We start from the raw sequence: 21500 nt of genomic DNA, 5'->3' as shown, positions 1-21500 counted from the left end.
GTCATGATCTCCAGGTCCTTCAGTTGAGCCCTGCGTTGGGCTTCTTGCTCAGCAGGGAGTCTGCTTCTCCCTCTCCCTCTGCCATTCCCCACCACTCATTCTCTCTGTCTCTCAAATAAATAAAATCTTAAAAAAAAAAAAAAAAAGAATGAGCAGAAATTTTCCAAGTGGTAAAAGAGAATAGCAAATAATCTGCAGAAGAGAGAAGAGCACATAGAAAATCTTAGCATTACACAGTTTGGGAAACAGTGAGGTCCCCAAGGCTGGAGGATGAGTGCTTGTTAGCCTTTGGTACCCATAAATTGAAAGGGCTTTTTTGCCTTTATCCTCCCAGAAGAGTATAAGCTTTGGAGCTAGGAAAACAGAATCTTACTCCCAACCATTCCTAAGGAGAAAGGAGCCATTTTATAGGGTAAGTGGGGGCAGCTTGGAAAAACAAGCAAAGAGCCAGAACCTTGAGGGAGGTGGAAAGGGAGCCTTGTGTGGAGTCAGCCCAGCCTTGGGATGTCACCTCAGGGGCCCCACTGTTGGTTTGGGTTTGCTGGTGACAGCAGCAGGACCAACTTGAAGGCCATGGTGCATGACTTCCAAATAGACAATACTTTCCAGTGTAGCCTTTGAGGACCGTATCATAGCTATTTGTTCATCTGAATCCCCATGTTACATTGATCAGTTATCAAAATTGCTGTTGATCAGAAAGGGTCTCCAGAAAGTCCAAGGCTGTCCTCCTTTGAGCTGTCGTTCCAGAATTCTACGTACGGGAGTGAATGGTATATGCCACTTGTATAGCTTCAGCATGCATCACTATGCTTGATTTGCACCAGCTCTGACTTTGAGTCTTATTCTTCAAGGAACCACTGGAGGGTTTTGGTGTAGAGGTCATATGTGGCCTAACTCTCATGGGCCCTTTATAGCCTATGAACAAGGCCCTGGAGGATAATATCCAGCAGTGGACTGTGTAGCTCTCATGAGATGTGATGAGAAGTGTCCAGTCCCAAGCAAAGCAGAAGTCAGGGATGACCACACCAGGAGAAGACTTGTTGACAACATTGCTCCCTGTCAGAAGAAACATTTTAAAAGCCTCTGGGGAAAGACTCTTAAATATGGAATTGGGGATAGATGCTGTGACCCAGAGTGTTTCTAATTCCTCAGATCAAATTGCTTGGGGACCTGATTATGTCAATCTGTTAACATCATTGTGTTAGAAAAGAGAAAGTACTTCAGCAGCTATTCAAGAGAGTTCTGTGGTTGGTAAAAGCCGTAGCCTCATACTTGGAGGAAGTTCTAGATATGGCATCATAGATGGATGGTCTTTATATCCAAAAAGCATAGAGTAGATATTGCCAGAAAGAACAGAAGGGTATGTAGTTAACTCAGAATGGGAACATTTCGTACAACATTTACTACCTTGTGAAGACTGACCCCACTTTCAAGGACAGTATATACTCTTTGTGCTGGTAATGGTGAGGTTTTCTTTTTTTCCTCTGACACTGCAACTGTGAGCTCTTGTTTGTTTCATTTGTTAGTAATGACTCCCCTTGTGGTTTGTCTACACCGTGTTCAATTTGCCTCTTATCCTATAAATTGACACCACCATTTCTTCAGAGCTCCTGGAGGTAACTAATGGTAGCTTCAACTTTCAATTGTCATGTGTGTGGAAAAAAAAATACAGAATATTGTATGAGTGTTGAGTAGCTGGAGGAAACAAAGAAATGAACAAAAACATACAGGGATAATATATGCGACACACTGATATAAAAATCCAGCCTTTTGGGGGAGTATGTCAGAGGGGGAGACGAACCATGAGAGACGATGGACTCTGAAAAACAAAGTGAGGGTTCTAGAGGGGAGGGGGGTAGGGGGATGGGTTAGCCTGGTGATGGGTATTGAGGAGGGCACGTTCTGCGTGGGGCACTGGGTGTTATGAACAAACAATGAATCATGGAACACTGCACCAAAAACTAATGATGTAATGTATGGTGATTAACATAACAATAAAAAATAAAAAAAAAATCCAGCCTTTTAGAGCAGTCTGGAATCATCCAAGGATTCTGCAGTATGGAATGTTTCATGGGCCTTTCAAGGATGAAGGATATCTGTTTCTAAACAGTGATTATTTTAAAGACACCCAGAAGTGCAGGCTTTCTGCAACACATGCTTTACAGCCCTCCAGATCTGAACTTTTTTTTTTTCCACATTTGCCTTCCAAAAACTATTCCAGCATTGTGGAAACAGAACGTTGGCTATTTCAGAGCTCCGTGTCTTGGGGGAAATAGCCTGTCTTTGAGGTTAGATAAATAAGTTTAAACTATTTCTGACATCGTGTGGCTGTTCCAGCAGAGCAAACACTTGTTATTTTGAAAGGCCATAAAGAACAGCAGTGTGAAGAATCCCATCCGAATTCCTCTGGCTTCTTCTGTTCTGAGAAAATGTTCGCACGTGTAATGATGCTTCTAGGTGCCGAGTTGCGGTGGAGACCTTCCCTCCTCCTCCCTCCACACCGGAGACCTTCCTGTCTCCTTTCGCATCTCCAAACTTGCCAAGTTCTGTTTTCTTCTCTGAACTTTCTGGTATATGTGGAATGTCACCATGTGTATAAACTCACTGTCATACCCTTGCCACTCTGAGGTTGAGATTTAAGTGGAGTTATCTCTGACCCCTGTCAGTTCCAGATATTGGGAATTCGGAAGGCTTCTGGAACTGACTTCTGACAGTTCTTGGGGGCTTACCTTGGCCTGGGCGCTCTGCCTCTGACTGCCTCTTGCACTGACCTCATATGCTGTCTCTCCTGCCCTCGGTCAACTGGGATACAAAACTCAGTTCCTTGACTGGTCTCTACTCATAGCAAGACATCCATTAGTACCAGGCATTTGGCAACTTTTTAAAGCAAGGCTGGAGATTGAGGGCTCGTGGAAAAGGCATCCCATCACCTGACTCCTCTGCTCCCTGTTCTCTCTCCCATCCTCCCTCTACTTACTCCAACCCCTAGGATTGCCGTAGGAACTTCACATTCTTCCTCCCTGTTATGTGGCTCTTGCCTACAAACGCATGCATCAAAATCTTGCAAGATGTCCTGAAGGAAAAACATCCAACCTCTTTAGAAGACAGCCGGAGTTGTATAGAACAAAACCATTTCTCCAACCTGTAGGTTCTATTGAATTTACTTCAACAAGCCTGCTGTGTGTAAGGCACTGCGTGGGGGCTCCTGAGGTATGGATGCTTGTCTCAGCCCAGAGGAAGCTCATGAGGGAAAGAGACTGCCTCCTGAGGGAAGTCTTACCCTCCCTGAAAGCCTAAAGGCAGAAGAAGCTGATGCTCAGCCTTCAGCGAGGCTAAGATCCCAGGACCCGGCAGGGTACTGGCACACAGTAGGCACTTACAGGACACTCACTCGATGAATAAATTCGTGACTAATTGAAAGGGTAGGGGGTTTGGGGTGGGGGGAGGAGGGTGGTCTGAGTAGCATTTATGTTGTCCCCTACACAAAGTGATATAAGCAAAGGCACAGGGGACCTAAAGCATCTAGGACATAACCTGTGCCTCAGAATAACTAGTGACCAAAATGGACTAAAAACAATCATGTTGGGGAGCTTTTTTTTCTTTTTAAACAAAAATGTGTACCACGAGGCCCTGAGGGCAGGTGAGTCCCATAACAGGCCACACCCCCAAAGCCAAATCCTCCTCTGATAAGGCTCAGGCTGATAAAAGACCATGGATAGGGGGCTTTAACCACAGCCATCTCTTTCTCACAGTTACGGTGGTTAGGAAGTCCAAGATCAAGGTGCCAGAAGCCTTGATGTCTGGTGAGGGTCCCTCCCTGGCTCACAAAGAGCATCTTCTCACTGCTTCTGCACATGATGGAAAGGGGGGAGGGGGAAGAGGAGAGGGGTTCTGGTTGCTTCCTCTTCTTATAAAGGGCACTAATCCCATCACGAGGGCCCCACCCTCATGACCTCCTTTGAACCTAATTACCTTCCAAAAGTCCTAGGTCCAAATATCATCACACTGGGGGTGAGGGCTTCCACATACGGATTTGGTAGTGGGGAGCAGGGGAGGGACATACACATCCACTCGAGAGCCATGAATACTTTCAACTCAGCCGACTTGCGGAACACCTGCTGTGTGCCCAGCTGACAACAGGGACTCCCAGAAAGCTGTTGTACTGACCACGATACAATGTGGCAAACACAACAGTGTCTGAATAAGACTCTGTAGAACCTGGGAGGGGAATACAAGCAACTCAGTGGCAGAGGCGCTTTCCATGAAGAGGACTGGACCCAGATGAGAAGGTGGGAACACTGTATCCGAGTGGGTACATGAGTAAGGACAGAGGGCGGGCTGGGCGGGCTTGTTGACAGGACACTGAGCTGACTGCGGTGTGCAGACCGTGGCAGGAGGGACGTGGCCGGAGGGGCGGGAGGTGGGGCCGGGAGTGTGGTTAGAGCCAGGCGGCCCAGGCGGGCACTGCCAGGGCCATGTGCTTCTGGAGGGGGGCAGGGGCCAGTGCTTTGCTCCCTCTGACCTCACACGAAGAGGTGGTTTGGAAGGAGGGAAGCCAGCTGAGAGGTTGTTTCAGTAATTAAGGGAAGAATTATGGTGGCCACGGGGAAGAGCAGACAGGACCCAAGGGAGTTCTACATTAGAAATGACTTTTACAAACTTGGTGGCAAATTACCCGTGGAGAAGAAGAAGGCAGGAGCCAGGAGTGGCTCTGAGGCTCCAAGGTGGGTGACCGCCGGCTGGAGGGGGCCCTGTAATGTTGGGGGTGGTGGTGATGGCATTGGTCTGGGACGTGCAGGGTTTGAGACATGTGGGGGCCATGCTGACAGCGCAGGTCCAGGAGGACCATCAGTTTTGTTTTTTTAAGTGTTGTATTAATCTCAGGTGTACAATATAGTGACTCAACAATTCTATACATTACTCGGTGCTCATCGTGACCAGTGTGCTCTTCATTCCCTTCACCTATCTCCCCCCGAGCCCCCTACCCACCTCCCCTCCGGCGACCACCAGCTTGTTCTCTAGTTAAGGGTCTGCTTTTTGGTTTGTCTCTCTCTCTCTTTTTTAACCTTTATTCATTTGTTTCTTAAACACATATAAGTGAAATCACATGGTATTTTTCTTTCTCTGCCTGACTTATTCACTTAGCATAATACTCTCTAGCTCCGTCCAAGTTGTTGCAAATGGCAAGATTTCATTCTTTTCTATGGCTGAGTAATAATCATATGTACATTACCTCTTTATCCATTCATCTATTGATGGCCACTTGGACTGCTTCCATAATTTGGCTGTTGTAGATAATGCTGCTAGAAACATCGGGGTGCATGTAGCCCTTTGAATTAGTGTTTTCATATTCTTTGGGTAAATTCCCAGTAGTGGAATTGCTGGATCCTATGGCAGTTCTATTTTTAATTTTTTGAGGGACTTCCATCCTGTTTTCCGCAGTGGCTGCCCCAGTCTGCCTTCCCACCCACAGGGCACGAGGGTTCCTCTTTCTCCACGTCCTCACCAGCACCTGTTGTTGGCTGACAGTGATTGTGTTTTGACAATTGCTTATTCCCTCCTCCTGGAAATACTTTCTTCTCTGCTCCCGCTGTCACCTGTTCCTTTCCAGCCCCCCGGTCTGGCTTCGCCTCACCTCTCCGGTCTGTATGGTGGAGTGCCCCAGGGCCGGTCCCAGACAGTTTCCGTTCTCTAGCGGTCCTCAGTCCCTTGTGAGCCTCATCTGTGCTCCAGGATTCAAATGTCATCAATATGCCGGCAACTCCCAAGCTGGTATTTCCAGCCCAGACCTCTCCTCTAAGCTCTAGGTGAACAGATCCAAGTGCCTCCCCAGCTTCTCCCTATGACTATCAGATGTTTCACACCTAACAAATTTAAACTGAACTCCTGAGTTTTGCTCCCAAATGGGCTGCTCTCATAGACTTTCTTATCTTAGAGAATGGCAATGCCATTATTTCAGGTGCTTGGGCCATTTTTGATCTGTGTTTCTCTCTTACACACCCCTCTGTCAGCCCCCCCCCATTCCTTTGTCAGATTCTTCGAAATACTTCCGCCTTCAAAATATATCCAGAATCTGACCATGTCTCACCACTTCCATTGCTACCGCACCGGTCCATGCCACCATCATGTCTCGGGTGGATTGTGACAACAGCCTCCTCCCTGGTCCCCCCATCTCTGCCCTTGTGCCCTGCGATCTGTTCAGGCTATCAAAGCAGTTCTTCAGAAGACCTCATGTCATTCCTCAAAGTCTGTAGAATAAAAGCCAAATCTTCCCAGTGACCTGCAGGGCTGTGATCTGAGCCCCCTCCCCACCTGCCTCTCCTCTGCCCTTGTCTCCTACTGCACCTCCCTCACTACCATCTCTGCGACCCCAGTGTTCTTTCGTGCTCCTCCAAAGTAGCAGGAGTGTGCTGAGGAAGCCTATGGGGCTGCTTCTCAGGAGAGTATTTTCAAATGCAGAAAATAAAATACATCATATTATAAAGAAAACCAGTTATCAAAATCCAGATATGAAAATGTTAATAAATCAAAAGTGTGATCTAATAATAGAAGTGCTTCTTTCCAATAATGCCCTCAATTCAAAATCTAGCATCAGGTCCAATAACCACCATAAATTTTGAAGTAGTGGAGGCATAAAAGGTATTTTGAGATATCCGTAATGATGGTCATGTGAAATGGAAATATTTATCTGTGGTTTCCACTAGCAGCAGAGTCAAAAATACTGCCACCTTGGTTTGTTGCTTATGCTCATAGTTGATGGAAATGCTGAATGTCAGCTAGAGTTAGCGAAAAGGTCATGGAACCTTGACTTCATCTGTGGACCCAGCTGAGGTTAATGGACTCCATGTGAAGAGCCTGCTTCTGGGCCAAGGCACCTGCTGGACCTTCCCTCTGAATGAGAGCCCCACGTGGCTTGCTCAGCCTGGCTAAAGGACTTAAGTAAACCTTTCAAATTAGAATTGACGGCATTGTTGCTTACATGCTTTTTACCGTGGAGGCCTAACGAAGAAGCCAATGCATCTGAAATATTTCAGGGTCTCTCTCTGGAAGAGGTTTTAAAACTTGAGAAAAACCCCATTTATTTAGACTAATTATAGGAGGTAAGTCTGAATCAGTTAAGATACTTGAATTATAATGTTTTCAGGGGCGCCTGGGTGGCTCAGGTCATGGTCCCAGGGTCCTGGGATCGAGCCCCGCATCGGGCTCCCTGCTCGGCGGGAAGCCTGCTTCTCCCTCTCCCACTCCCCCTGCTTGTGTTCCCTCTCTTGCTATGTCTCTCTCTCTCTGTCAGATAAATAAAATCTTTAAAAAAAAATAATGTTTTCAAACTTATGTATTGCTTTCAAAAATGCTTAGTCACTTACGAATTACTCAATAGGAGCTCTTAAAGGAATCTCCTTGATTTAGTAAATAATTTAAATTCACATATCATATATGGAGGCTGGTGAAGTGTTTAAAGAGATGTTTGAAATGATTTTCATTTTTTAATCAAAATACTGAAGGAGGTTATTTTCTTCCTAGCTAATACAGCCCTTCATTAAATTACCATGGATCCCAAAATAATTGTGTATGAAGGTATGAATATTTCACCACAGAGTCTGTATTTTATTACCTTCTCTGTTTGGAAGAGGACATTGCCATGAATAACCAAAAAGTCATGCTGAGGTATCATTGAGATATAATGATTTTCTTCTAGTAGATCCATTCCCTTGTTCAACTCATTTATGCATTTGTCAAATATTCATATATTTATTTTCGCTGCCAGATGCTGTCCTCACAATCTACTGGGGAGGCCTGAGATGAATGCAGGAATGATGCTCTAAAAGAGTTCTGGTCATGGAAGGCACATAAAAAACATGAGTTGAATAAATACATAAAGGGAAGGGTGAGTGGATGAATGAATGAATTGATCTCACGCATATCTTACAGCTGAGGGGGACCCCAAGAGATAGTGTAACGCAGTCTCTTGCCCTTACTCTTGTTAGTTTTGAGCAATATGGTCTAAGACCTTCAGGAAACCACAAATTCACTACTGTGGTCTTTAGGCAGAAAATCTGCCCCTCCTCATGTTACACTTGAAATAATAATAAGGTGTGCAAAAGATGCAAAACATCAACAGCACTGGGAGCCAAAGTGTCCATTTGGAACTGGATGAGTCCACGAGGAATTTCTGCTCATTAGAACTCTGATTATGCAGCAAAAATGCAGCAGCAAAAAATGATGTTGAACACTCAAGAGGCACATGAAGAGCATCCACTGTATCAAAAGAGTAAATGTTAGGTAGTGTATGTGTTGTGTCTCCCCAGAACTCTAGAAAAGAAAGAGGAAAACAAAGATAAAAAAAAAAAAACTGTTAATTTGTTTGTTAATTTAACTGAAAGTTGCTAAGAGAGTAGATCTTAAATGTACTTACCTCAAAAAAGAAATGGTAACATGTGACATGATTAATGAAGGTGATGGTGGCAGTCATTTTGCAACATACAAGTGCCTCATACCAACATGTTGCACGCCCTATGTGCACAATGTTATATGTCCATTATATTTCAGTAAAGCTGGGGGAAAACCAGGTAGAAGAGAGGTAGAAATAAAAATAGCGCTGGAAAGAGTTTTAAAAAACAATGAGAAATAAAGCCAATATTAGAAGCAGAAAATAAAACACTCGAAATAAAAGGAAAGGAGCAAGCTCAGAATTGCTTGCAGAATGCCGAGGAAAAGAGCAGAGAGCTAAAAACAATGACACCTGCGTGATGGACATGGAGGGGAGAGATTAACCACCTAAATGGTGATCCTGAGCAAGAGAATGGAGCGAACGGAGCAGACACAGAACTTAGAGAGAGAGAAGAGGAGAAAGTTTTACTGAATGGAACAGCGACTAGTTTACAGACGGGATGCCCCGGAGTGTTCCAGGCAAAATTGATGAGCAGGTAATACTATCTCCTGATCATATCCTGGCAAAAGTTTTGAAAATTTTGATCATGAACAAATCCTGCAGGAATCCAAAAAGAAAAAAGGAAACAACAACAGATTACTTAAAAGACAATAAAAAATCTGCTTGCCTCAGACTCGATCACAGTGTGAAAGCCCAGGTGACCACGGGTGGCATGAGCAGTGTGCAGGAACGTGCATTGCAACACTCCAATTCTGTTGGAAGCTGAGCTGCTTCTTGGTGAGGAGAAGAGAAAAGGTTCTCGCCCACTCAAGTATTCCTAATCCATCCTACCCACTGACCTACTTTTGTGGGGGAAAATACTCCCCAAATGCTGCCTTGTCAAGCAAGAAATGCATCTTAATTATGATCACAGAGACATTGCAGTATGAAAGCAATCATAATAAAACATTTGGATCAATTTAAATACAGAATCTAAGAGTTTATTTTAGTGACTTAGAAATAGATTGCAAATCTCAAAAAAAAAATCTTTTAAAGAAGATATATAATGAAAAGTAATAATGTAAAATGACCTGAATTCCAAATCCCATTTTATGTCAGAGGAAAAGAAAAAAGGGTGGGGGAAAGATGTGGGAAGGAAGACTTCACCTTTCCTTATCCTAGAAGGAGAATCGGGGATCTAGGAGATGTCACTTGTGTTTTTTAACTAACTTTTTAAAATTTGGAGGCAGGTAAGGCATTCAGAGGACCTCATACAATGGAAAGTCCCCTGTTCCCACTCCCCTGTTCACCCTCCCCATGCACCTGTACCCCGCACACCCAGGTAAACACCCTCATTAGATTCTTACATATCCTTGCAGAGATTCTCTATGCAAGCATGAATACTTATTTTTCTCTTTCTTATATAAAAGTTAGTATATTCAACATACCATTCTATACCTTGTATTTTTCAGCTGAGAACATCTCTTTTTTTCTAAACAGTGTCGTTGAAATATGAGGTTCAAAAAATTGCATATATTTAATATATATAATTTGATGAGGTTGGATACATGCATACACTCATTAACAATCCTCACAGTCAAGGTAATACACATATCCATCACCTCCAAAATTTACCCTGTGTACCCCTTTTTTTGTGGTAAGAACACTTAACCTGAGATCTACTCTCAACACATTTTTAGGTACGTAATTCAGTATTGACAATAGGTGCTCTGCTGTATGGCAGATCTCTAGAACACATTCACCCTGTATTAGCTGAAACTTAATACAATTGAACCATGCTTCTCCATTTCTCCTTCCCCGTGGCCCATGGTAACCACCATTCTCTCCGCTTCTGTGAACCTGACTATTTTTGTCATTTGAGAGGAAGCATGTTGTATTTGCCCTTCTGTGACTGGCTTGTTACAGTTAGCATGTTTTCTAGGTTCATCCATATTGTCACAAATGGCAGAATGTCCTTTTTTAAGGCTGTAGAGTAGTCCACTGTATGTATCTACCATGTTTTCTTCATCCATTCACCTGTCAATACATATTCGGGTTGTTTTCTTATCTTGGCTATTGGAACAATGCCACAGTGAATGTGGGAGCGCAGAGACCGTTTGGGATCCAGTTTCAATTCTGTTGGATATATACTGCATCCAGAAGTGGGATTGCTGGATCACATGGTAGTTCAAATTTTTTTTCAATTTTTTGAGGAACCTCCATACTACTTTCCAAAACAGCTGTACTATTTTACATTTCTACCAACAGGGTAGGAGGGTTCCAGTTTCTGCACAATCTCACCAGCACTTGTCATCTTTTGTGTCTTCAATCATAGCCATCGTAACCAGTGTGAGGTTCTACCTCCTTGTGCTTCTGATTGCCCTGATGCCGAGTGAGGTGGAGCATCTTCTCACACACCTGTTGTCTGCCTTTATGCCTTTGGAGAAATGTCTGTTCAAGTCCTTTGCCCATTTTAAAATTGGATTATTTGTTTATTTGCCATTGAGCTGTAGGAGTTCCTTCTATATTCTGGGTATTGACCTCTTATTAGATAAATGGCTTACAAATATTTTCTCGGATTCTGTAGGTTGCCTTTATATTTTGTTTCCTTTGCCGTGCAGAAACTTTTTAGTTTGATGTAGTCCCACTTGTCTATTTTTGTTTCTGTTGATTATGCTTCTGGTGATCCAGGAAATCATTGCCAGACCAATGTCAAGGAGCTTTCCTCCTGTGTTTTCTTCTCAGAGTTTTATAGTATCAAGTCTTATGTTTGTCTTTAATCCATTTTATTATATATATATATATATAAAATATTTTGAAATGATCATGTGGTTTTTATCCTTCATTCCGTTAATGTGGTCTGTCACATTAATTAATTCACATGTGTCCCAGGGATAAATCCCAGTTGGTGATGTTAGATGATCCTTTTCATGTGTTGTTGAATTCAGTTTGCTAGTATTTTTTTCGAGTATTTTTACATTTGTGTTCATCAGAGATGTTGACCTGTAGTTCTCTTTTCTTATAGTGTTGTTTTTTTTTCCAGCTTTGGTATCAGAGCAATGCTGACCTCGTAAAATGAGTTTAGAAGTTATTTCTTCCTCTTAAATGCTTTGGAAGAATTTAGGAAGGATTGTATTAATTCTTCTTTAAAAGTTTGGTATAATTCACCAGTGAAGTCATCTGGTCCAAGACTTTGGTTTGTTGGAAGGTTTTGGATTACTGATTCAATTTTCTTGTACATTATTCACATCTGTTGAACTTTCCTGTTTCTTTATGATTCAGTCTTGGTAGTTTGTATGTTTCTGTAAATACATCCATTTCTTCTAGATTTGGTGTGTAATTATCCAGAATAGTCTCTTGTGATCCTTTTGGTTTCTGCGTCATCAGTCTTTTTTTTTTTTAAGATTTTATTTATTTATTTGAGAGAGAGAGAGAGAGAGAGAGAGAGCGCGCACAAGCAGGGGGGAGGGGCAGAGTTTGGTAAGGGCGAAGCAGACTCCTTGATGGACAGGGAGCCAGATGCAGGACTCGATCCCAGGACCCTGAGATCACGACCTGAGCCGAAAGGTATATGCTTAACTGACTGAGCCACCCAGGTGCCCTCTGTGTTATCAGACTGAATGTCTCTTTATTTATTTGAATCCTCTTAATGATTTTTTAGTAAGCTTAGATAAAGGTTTGTCAGTTTAGTTTATCTTTTCAAAAAAAACCAGCTCTTATTTATGTTAACATTTTCTATTGGTTTTCTATTCCTTATTTTGCTTATTTGTATTCTAATCTTTTTTTTTTTCACCTTCCTTCTAATTTGGGGTTTAGTTTGTTCATCTCTTTCTAGTTCCTTGAAGGCTAAAGGTTGTCTGAGATCTTCCTTCTTTTGTAACATTGGCATTTATTGCCATAAACTTCCTTTCTAGTACTGCTTTTGTTGTATCCCACAGGTTTGCTATGTTGTATGTTCATTTTCATTTGTATTAGGTATTTTCTAATTTCCCTTCTGATTTCTTCTTTGACTCAATGGTTGCTCAAGGGTGTCTTGGTTAATTTCCACATACCTGAATTTTCTAATTTTCCTTTTGGTACAGATTCCTAGTTTTATTCCATTGTGGTTAGAAAAGATACTTGGTGTGGTTTCAGCCTTCTTAAATTTGTTAAGACTTGTTTTGTGGCCTAATATGTGATCTGTCTTGGAGAGTGTTTCATCTGGGCTTGAGAAGAATGTATATTATGCTACCGGTGGGTGGAATGTTCTATGTCTGTCTGTTAGGTCTCTTTGGTTAATAGTGTAGTTCAGGTCCACTGTTTCCTTATTAATTTTCTGTGTGGACATACTATCCATTGTTGAAAGTGGGATATTGAAGTCCCCTACTATTATTGTATTGCTATCTGTTTCTCTTTATAGATCTATCAATGTTTACTTTATATATTGAGGTGCTCTGATATTAAGTGCATATATATTTATGATTGTTATATCTTCCTGAAGAATTGACTCTGTTATCAATATATACCATCTTTATATCTTGTAACAGTTTTTGACTTGATGTTATTTTGTCCAATGTAAGTACAGATACCCCTGCTCTCATTTGGTTACCATTTGCATGGAATATATTTTCCCATCCCTTCACTCTCAGTCTGTGTATGTCTGTAATTCTAAAGAGAGTCTTTGTAGGCAGCATATAGTTGGAGCTTTTCTTTAAATCAATTCAGCCACTCTGTGCTTTTTGATTGAAGAGCTTAATCCATTTATGTTTAAAGTAATTATTGATAGGTAAGAATTTAGTATTGCCACTTTGTTAATTTTTTTCTATCTTATTTGTGGTCCTTTTGTCTCTTTTCCTCTCTTTCCATCTTCTTTTGTGATTTGTTGATTTTTCTAACAGCGACATGCTTTGGGTTTTTTTTTTTTTTTCTTTTCTTTTGCATATCTACTATAGGTATTTTTTGTGTGGTTACTGTGGGGTTACATAAATCATCTAATATTTATAATTGACTATTTTAAGGTGATAACATAACTTCAATCTAATACAAAAACTCTACACTTTGTACCTGTCTTCCCACTTTATGTTACTATGTCACACTTCACACGTTTTTACATTGAGTATCCATTAACAAATTTTCATATTTATATCTTACTCCTTTGTCTTCTAACTTTTATACTAGAGTTAAAAGTGATTTATACAGCTCCATTACAGTATTATAGTATTCTGTACTTATTTTGATTTTGCTAAATTGCTGTCAACTAGTTTATTTTTTAAGTAAATTGTAACATCATTGGAACTTAAAATACAGCATTTAATTTCTACTTTACAAGACAAAAGGGAACAAAGAAAGGAGAACCAAAAGTCAGAGGCCCATAAAAGGCCCATAAGAAGTCAAAGGCCCATATTTACCTTTTCTGATGAGTTTTATACTTTCATATGCTTTTGTGTTATTGTTTTCTGTTCTTTCATTTCAACTTGCAGAACTCTCTAGCATTTCTTGTGAGGCTGGTCTGATGATGATGAACTCACTCAGCTTTTGTTTATCTGGAAAAGTCTTTATTCCTCTTTCAATTCTAAAGGACAGTTTTGCTAGGTATATTATTGGTTGGCCACTTTTTTCTTTCAGTAATTTGAGTTCATCATCAATATTTCATTGCATTGATATACTCTAAGTTAATATTGTTGGATATGTGACTTGTTTTCAATCTTTTGCTTTTCTATAACTGCATAAATAGAACATTTGTATGCAGGTGTGTTGATAGCATTAATTCCTAGGAAAGGGGATTACTCTTTAGAGGGTAAATACAATTATAATTTTGGAAGATTTTGCTAGATTGCTGTCAACTAGGTTATTTTTTTAAGTAAATTGTAACATTATTGGAACTTAAAATACAGCATTTAATTTCTACTTTACAAGACAAAAGGGAACAAAGAAAGGAGAACCAAAAGTCAGAGGCCCATAAAATCAGAAGGTATAGAACAATGACAAGGTAAACCCAGACATATCTGTAATCACACTAAATATTAATAGGGTTAACATTGCTGTTAAAAGCAAAGGCCCCTTAGATTGGGTTTCCAAATAAAACCTAATGATACACTATTACAAGAGACACTTCCAAAATAGAGTTATACAGAAAATTGTAAAAATTGTACAAAAATGTATTAAGCAGAAGAAAACAGAATAACTAGCAGTCACAAAAGTAAAATCAGGCAAGACAGGGTTTAAAGACCCTAAAAAAGGATAAAAAGACACCTTTTAAAAAAAATCCACAGTAAACTGTCATCAACATGAACTGTCATTGCTAGATAAGCTATAATACATAAAAACAAAAATCGGAAAAACACAAGGAAAAATTGATAAACATAGTAGACTGGAGCACTTTTTTCTGGACAGGAGAACTCAAGGAGAAGCAAGTTAATAAGGACACATACTAAAAGAATATAGTAAGACTTAATTATTGTAAGTATTTGAACTTTATACCCTAAAAAGAAATAATATACCTTCTTTTCAAGTATGCACAGAACATTTACCAAAAAAAGCAATTGCATATTAGGACACAAATATACCTTATAAATTTCAAGAAACAGAAGTTGTTTGGACTGCATTTTCTGATTACAATGCACTAAAGGCACAACTCCCTTGCAAAAGGTCAGGTGATTAAAATTACCAACAAGTTGAAAATTTTAAAATTCCTTCCCAAGTGGGATGTGAATCAAAGAGGAAATCAGATGCGGTTACCAACTATGCCGAAAATCCTTTTGTCCCACAGATTTTATCCTGAACCCTCCGCTGTGCTCATTCCATGCATTCCCCTGTAATCACCTCATTTAATTTCATGATTTCAATCATCATTTCTATGTTAATACTTGTATCTCCAGTTTAGACATTTCTCCTGGGTTCCAAATCCAGGCGGTTGATTTTGGATGTCATTTAGCTACCTCCGTCTCAACACACTTACAGTCATTTCTCACGTCCTCCGTGCAGATCTGCTCTTCCTCTGGGTTTTCCCTGTTTCCGTTAATGGCACCACCATCTATCTGCATGTCATCCTTAAGTCCTTCTCTCCTTCACTTCCCCATGTAAAGTCAATCACTGTGTCCTGTTGGTTTTTTCCTCCTGTGTCTCTCTAGACCCACTGCTCCTGCCTCCACTGTCCCACCTTTGTGTCTCACCTCAGTTGCTTTTGTAACCACCCAACTGGTCCTCCTGACCCATGTCCCTGTCTTCCTTGTCTTACATCACATCCAGGCTGAAATTAACTAATTAATTAATTTTCCTTCCTTCCTTCCATCCTCCCTCCCTCTCTCTCTCTTTCTCTTTCTTCCTTCCTTCCTTTCTTCTTTCTTTCTTTTCTTTCTTTCTTTCTTTCTTTCTTTCTTTCTTTCTTTCTTTCTTTCTTTCTTTCTTTCTTTCTTTTTTTCTTTCTTTCTTTCTTTCCTTCCTTCCTTCCTTCCTTCCTTTCTTCTTTTTCTTTCTTTCTTTCTTTCTTTCTTTCTTTCTTTCTGTCTGTCTTTCTTTCTTTCTTTCTTTCTTTCTCTTTCTTTCCTGCTTTCCTTCTTTCCTCCCTTCCTTCTTTCTTTCTTTCTTTCTTCTTTCTTTTCTTCCTTCCTTCTTTCTTTTTCTTTCTTTCTTTCCTTCCTTCCTTCCTTTGTTCTTCTTTCTTTCTTTCTTTCTTTCCTTTCTTCTTTCTTTCTTTTTTTCTTCCTTCCTTCTTTCTTTCCTTCCTTCCTTCCTTCCTTTCTTCTTTCTTTCTTTCTTTCTTCTTTCTTTCCTTCCTTCCTTCCTTCTTTCTTCTTTCTTTCTTTCTTTCCTTCTTTCCTTCCTTCCTTCCTTTGTTCTTCTTTCTTTCTTTCTTTCTTTCCTTTCTTCTTTCTTTCTTTTTTTCTTCCTTCCTTCTTTCTTTCCTTCCTTCCTTCCTCCTTCTTTCTTTCTTTCTTCTCTTTCCTTCCTTTCTCTTTCTTTCTTTCTTTCTTTCTTTCTTTCTTTCTTTCTTTCTTTCTTTAAGAGAGGGAGTTAGAGTGCAAGCAGGGAGGAGGGGCAGGAGAAGAGAGAGAGAGAGAATCTTAAGCAGGCTCCACACCCAGCGTGGAGCCCAATGCAGGGCTTGATCTCACAACGCTGAGATCATGACCTGAGCCAAAATCAAGAGTCGGATGCTTAACTGACTGAGTCACGCAGGCTGATACTTCTAAAGCACCAATCTGATATTTTCAGATCATTTAAAATAATTACATTGTTTCCCATTTTCCTTAAAATAAATTCAACCAAATTCCTTACTATGGATAATAAATTTGCATTTGATGGACATCTTCTCGCCTCTCATCACATCTTTCCTCACTTCTCCTCCATGTACTTTAAGCTCGTCATAATAAACTTCCATGATTCCCCAAAGGCACTCTGTTTTACTTTGTGTCTAAGACTTAATGCCCACTCTTCCTTGGGCCTAAAACTGTCTCCCCACCACTGCTGTCCCCTTCCCTTGACATGTTCCTCCTTGTCCTAAGGTATAAGCTGAGGTGTTCCTTCATGTGGGGCTCTCCATCTCTTCAGTCTGTGTTAAATGCAGCTTCTATGTGATGGCATCCAGTGTTCACCTTTATCATAAGCCCTCATCTCCTTTTATTGCAATCACCTATTTCCCTCAAAGCCCTACCTTAAAATTAAGTTTCTTTTTCTGTTAAATTTCTTGAGGAACTTAGTTCACCATCAGATCCTTAGCCCCAGCATTGAGCATCACATAGAGTAGGCACTTCAGAAACATTTTTTGAATGAACTAATTAATGGTGATAATTGGATTGCATGTCAAAATACAAGATATATAGCCAAAGCTGTATTCAAAAGAAAATTAATAGCTTTAAATATTTTAATTTTAAAATCAGAAAATTAAAATACACTCAGTATCAACTCAGGGACTTAGAAATTTCCATGTAAGCTAGAAATAAAAGGAAATTTCTTTGATTTGACAACAACTATCAGAAACCAAAAGCAAATATCATGCTTCAGGGAGGGAGCTTTAGTAATATTCCCTTTAAAGTTGGAAATAAGACAGATAAGTTTCTTGTAACTGTCCTTATTCAGCACTGTTTTAAAGACATTAGTCAATGCTATGCAATAATTAGAAATAATAGGTATAAATATTTGAAAAGAAGAGATAAAATTATCACTATGTGTAGATATGATTGTTTGCCTTTTATTTTTTAAATTTTTATGTATGTATGTATTTTTTTTGTTTGTTTGTTTGTTTGTTTGTTTAGGGAGCATGAGCATCAGGGAAAGTGCAGAGGTGGGGGGAGAGAGAGAAAACCTTAAGCAGGCTCCATGCCCAGTGCAGAGCCCAACACAGGGCTCGATCTCACGACTCTGAGATCATGACCTGAGCTGAAATGAAGAGTTAGATGCTTAACTGGCTGAGCCATCCAGGCACATCTGGTTTTGTACCTTTGAAAAAAAAAAATCAATTGAAAACTATTCAAAATACAGTTGACCTTGAATGACACAAGCTTGAACTATCTAGGCCCACCTTTAAGTGGATTTGTTTTATAAGTACAGTCCTGTAAATGCATTTTCTCTTCCTTATGGTTTTCTTAATAACATTTTTTCTCTAGCTGACTTTAGTGTAAGAATACAGCGTATAATACATATAACACACAAAATACGTGTAGATGACTGTTTATGCTATTGGTAAGACTTCTGTTGAACAGCAGGCTGTTAGTAGTTAAGTTTGGGGGGAGTCAAAACTTACATATGGAATTCTGACTGTGTGGGGGAGAGGAGTCGGCATGCTTAGCCCCCACATTGTTCAAGGGTCAGATGTAATGAAGTTCAGTAAGATGGCAATACAAGAGAAATGTGCAAGTATTCATAGCTTCCCAATAGTTTTATTGTTAGCAATAAACAACCATAAAATATATTTTTAAAAGTCTGCTGACTTTGGCAATAAACACTATAAGGTATGTAGGAATAAGTTTATCAAGAAATATGCAAGACCTACCTACACTGTGGTTAGGAGGTCAGTTCTGGGATAAACCGTGTGGGTGTGAATCTTGGCTCCGATGTTTACTAGCTGGCAACCTTAGGAAAGTTTGACCCCTCTGTGTGTACGTGTTTGTAGAAGTGACTAGAAAGGCATATGTACATGTGATTAGCACTTGTCTGGGTATTTAGGTTCCAGCCTAGCGTTGACTCGGCTGTCTTCCTCGGCTGTAAGCTGGAGCTAACCAGACCTTCGTGGGGCAGGCGTTTTGCCTACGATAAGGGGCATTGAAAATGTTGTGTTGATAGCGGTGACACCTGGTTTTGGCAGAAAGCCTCACCACGCCTGCACATTCTCTCCAAGCAGAGCACTGAGGGGAGAGCACGTCGCCAAAACCACTTACCTGTAGCTGGATCTCAGGATCATCTGAGGCTGCCCCAGCTCTTCAGAACCAAGAGACGTTCCTCTGAGTTTTGCATTTCATATCCCAGCAAGATGCTAAGACTTCTCAAGATCGGGGCAGGGGAGAAATTCTTTCTGTTTCTCGTGCTCCACCCTGTGTCCAGAGGTGTTGCTTGTGGTCTCTGCACCTCGCTACATCAACCCAGACTGGAAACTCAACACTTCGTGTTCCCTGAAATTATCTTCTTTTACTAAACTAGCAATGAACAAGTTTTTTTTTTCCCCTAAATATTTAATACTTTTTCTGAAGGAGGGACATTTTGTTGCCCATGCGCAGCAAGTAACTTAAAGATTTGCCTTAGATAGTTCTGCTTTCCGGAGACTTCTTTGTGATAACTCGGCACTGGACATTTCTCTCTGTCTCTGCTTCTAGCTCCTCCTTTCCAACCACTGCCCTGCTCCCCCCACTCAGCTTTGTGTTTCTTCTTTTTTTCTGATATGGAGCTACCCCACCCTCTTTGGCTCCTCTTGACTTACATACATACCCCAGGCAGGTGCATCATAGACCAAAGCCCTTTGCTTTGATGGAATCCCCTACCTGCCGTAGAGGATCTATGGAAACAGAAGTAGCCATCTGTCCTATTATATGTAATTAAGCCCATTCGCTAACTTGTGGTCAGGATGCTAAATGGTATTTGTCATATGGTTCTGTGGCCCTATTCTTAAAGGAATTTGCCTTTGTCATATTTGTTTTTATTCCAAAGGTGTCCCTCAGCCTAATATAACTTGGTTGAAGAGAGGAGGATCTCTGAGTGACAATGTTTCCTTGCTTTTCAATGGATCCCTGTTGTTGCAGAATGTTTCCCTTGAACATGAAGGAACCTATGTCTGCACAGCTTCCAATGCTCTTGGAAAGGCAGTGGCAACGTCTGTGCTGCACCTGCTGGGTAAGTGTCAAATTCTTCGGGTTCAAGTGCTTCCTGTAATGTGCACAAAGCAGGCCCCCGTTCTGTCAATCCTGGAGCTGAGGAGTAAACAAGATGGACATTAGATGGTTTTAACCGTGCCTTCCACATAGAAACGAGCACTAAAGCTGGCATTTCGTCCTACCCAGGTCTTCTCTGAGAAGGCTGTGATTTTCTTGCTAATACTTCTCTGCCCAAGAACCTACACTGGCATATGGTCTTCTGCTCAGAATCAAGACCCTTCATGTTCTGCCTCTGTATTTGCTTATCTGCTGACCCCGACCCCCAGTCCAAGCTAGCAGTGAGCTCTGGTCTAGTGAACATGGTTTCCTGCCCTGTGATCCAACAGACTCCCCCGCCCACATGCTGTTTCCATGGAAGTATCACCTCCAGGCACACTGCTCTCCAAAGAAGAGAAATGTAGGGCCAACTTTTGTCTCTTACAGAAGAATTCCTCTCTCCTGTGGGAACCCCCTGGATTTCATTTGACCTCTTTTCTCTGGTCGAACCACCTGGTGTCTGATTAAGTCCAAACACACATTGCTCTCCGATTGTTTCCTCTTTTACTTATGTTTCCTCAGCTTAATTGCAGGTCCTTTAATTATAGAGACCATGTGTGAATTTTTTTTTTTTTTGCAGTCCTGAAGATATAATACAGTATAAGGCACACAGTAGGTACTCAATAAATACTAATCAATTGAGTCTTAAGACACCTTAGAGTTGGGTCAGTAATGTCATTTGGAGAAGCTCATTACAGTGTGCCCCTTGGCCCAGGATGACAAGCTGCTTCTGCTGTTTCTGCTATCTGTAGGGATAATTTCTGGAGTTAACAAATTTTTGTCATCATAATGGGCTTTAAATTGTTGAGGGTTTAGGACTCAGTAAATGATACTCCTCTTTCCCATCAGGGTTTGGAACCAATTGAGAGTTGATGACAGAAGTCAATCACATGGACATTAGGGATCATTTGTTATTCTTCTTTATAGCTCAGGCACCTAACACAGGTGTAATCAGTGTTAAATAAGTGTTTCACAAATGAATGAAATTGAGTTGTTGCCAGACCTGGTATGAGGTTATTATAGCATCCACTGCGGAATCAAGAGGATGATGGAAAAGAGCCTTCTCCATGGCTTTTCTTGTTGGCAGTTAGAGATGCCCAGTGACATGCACAGGTGGGAGATGCCAATGTGGGGAGTTAGAACAGTTGTCATGCACAAAACACTTCAGTGTTCATTAACTCCTCTGATATTTACAAGAGCACAGGGTTGGGGCAGTCATTTTTAATCCCACTGCATGAATGAGGAGACCTAAAACTCACAGAAAGTTTTCCTGGAGCCCAAGTATATAGCCTTCTCTTTGAGCGTTCTTCATACTACCCCTCCTGGGCCATCAGTGCTGATCAGGAAGGCTCTGCCGTACCTCCGTGTGGCCCTTCCCAAAGAGCCCCCGTGGTCTTCTAGGATCTTGGAATGGAAGATTTTCAACTGACGGGCTTGGCCAAGCCTGTCTGATTCTTGAATGCCTTCCCCATGCTCTGAGAAGTGCCAGCCTTATTCCTTGCTTCTGCTCGTCTCCACTCCTGAAGCTGCATGACCATCTCAGCCTCGCCCCGCACACCTCTTCTCTCGGGAGTACCTCCCACTAAGCAGCTCATGACTTTGCTTAAATTGAGGAATCAAGAATGTCTTACATGACACAATGCACGGCATTCTTCCACCACACTGCTCTTAGAGCTTCACGGTCTTCCTGAAAGCCCACACTCCCCACCACATGAGGTCCTCTGTGAAACCTCACTCATTCTCCTGCTGCCAAG

General features: G+C 41.1%; 1 protein-coding gene across 2 annotated transcripts in view; it reads left to right on the top strand.

Moving 5' to 3' along the window:
- ADAMTSL3 (ADAMTS like 3) overlaps positions 1-21500 on the top strand; it is a 355931-nt gene that overhangs the window by 313350 nt on the left and 21081 nt on the right. For both annotated transcript variants that reach the window (XM_088025151.1, XM_088025150.1), the window contains exon 23: positions 19487-19669. In XM_088025151.1, coding sequence (XP_087881277.1) covers positions 19487-19669 — 183 coding nt within the window. The remainder of the gene's footprint in view (positions 1-19486; positions 19670-21500) is intronic.

Source organism: Eumetopias jubatus, unplaced genomic scaffold, assembly GCF_037043125.1.
Source record: "Eumetopias jubatus isolate StellerSeaLion01/CBP00866 unplaced genomic scaffold, mEumJub1_p1.0 scaffold_7, whole genome shotgun sequence".
Taxonomy (NCBI): Eukaryota; Metazoa; Chordata; class Mammalia; order Carnivora; family Otariidae; genus Eumetopias; species Eumetopias jubatus.
The sequence above is the reverse complement of the archived record's forward strand: the minus strand, read 5'-3'. Positions and strand labels throughout refer to the sequence as shown.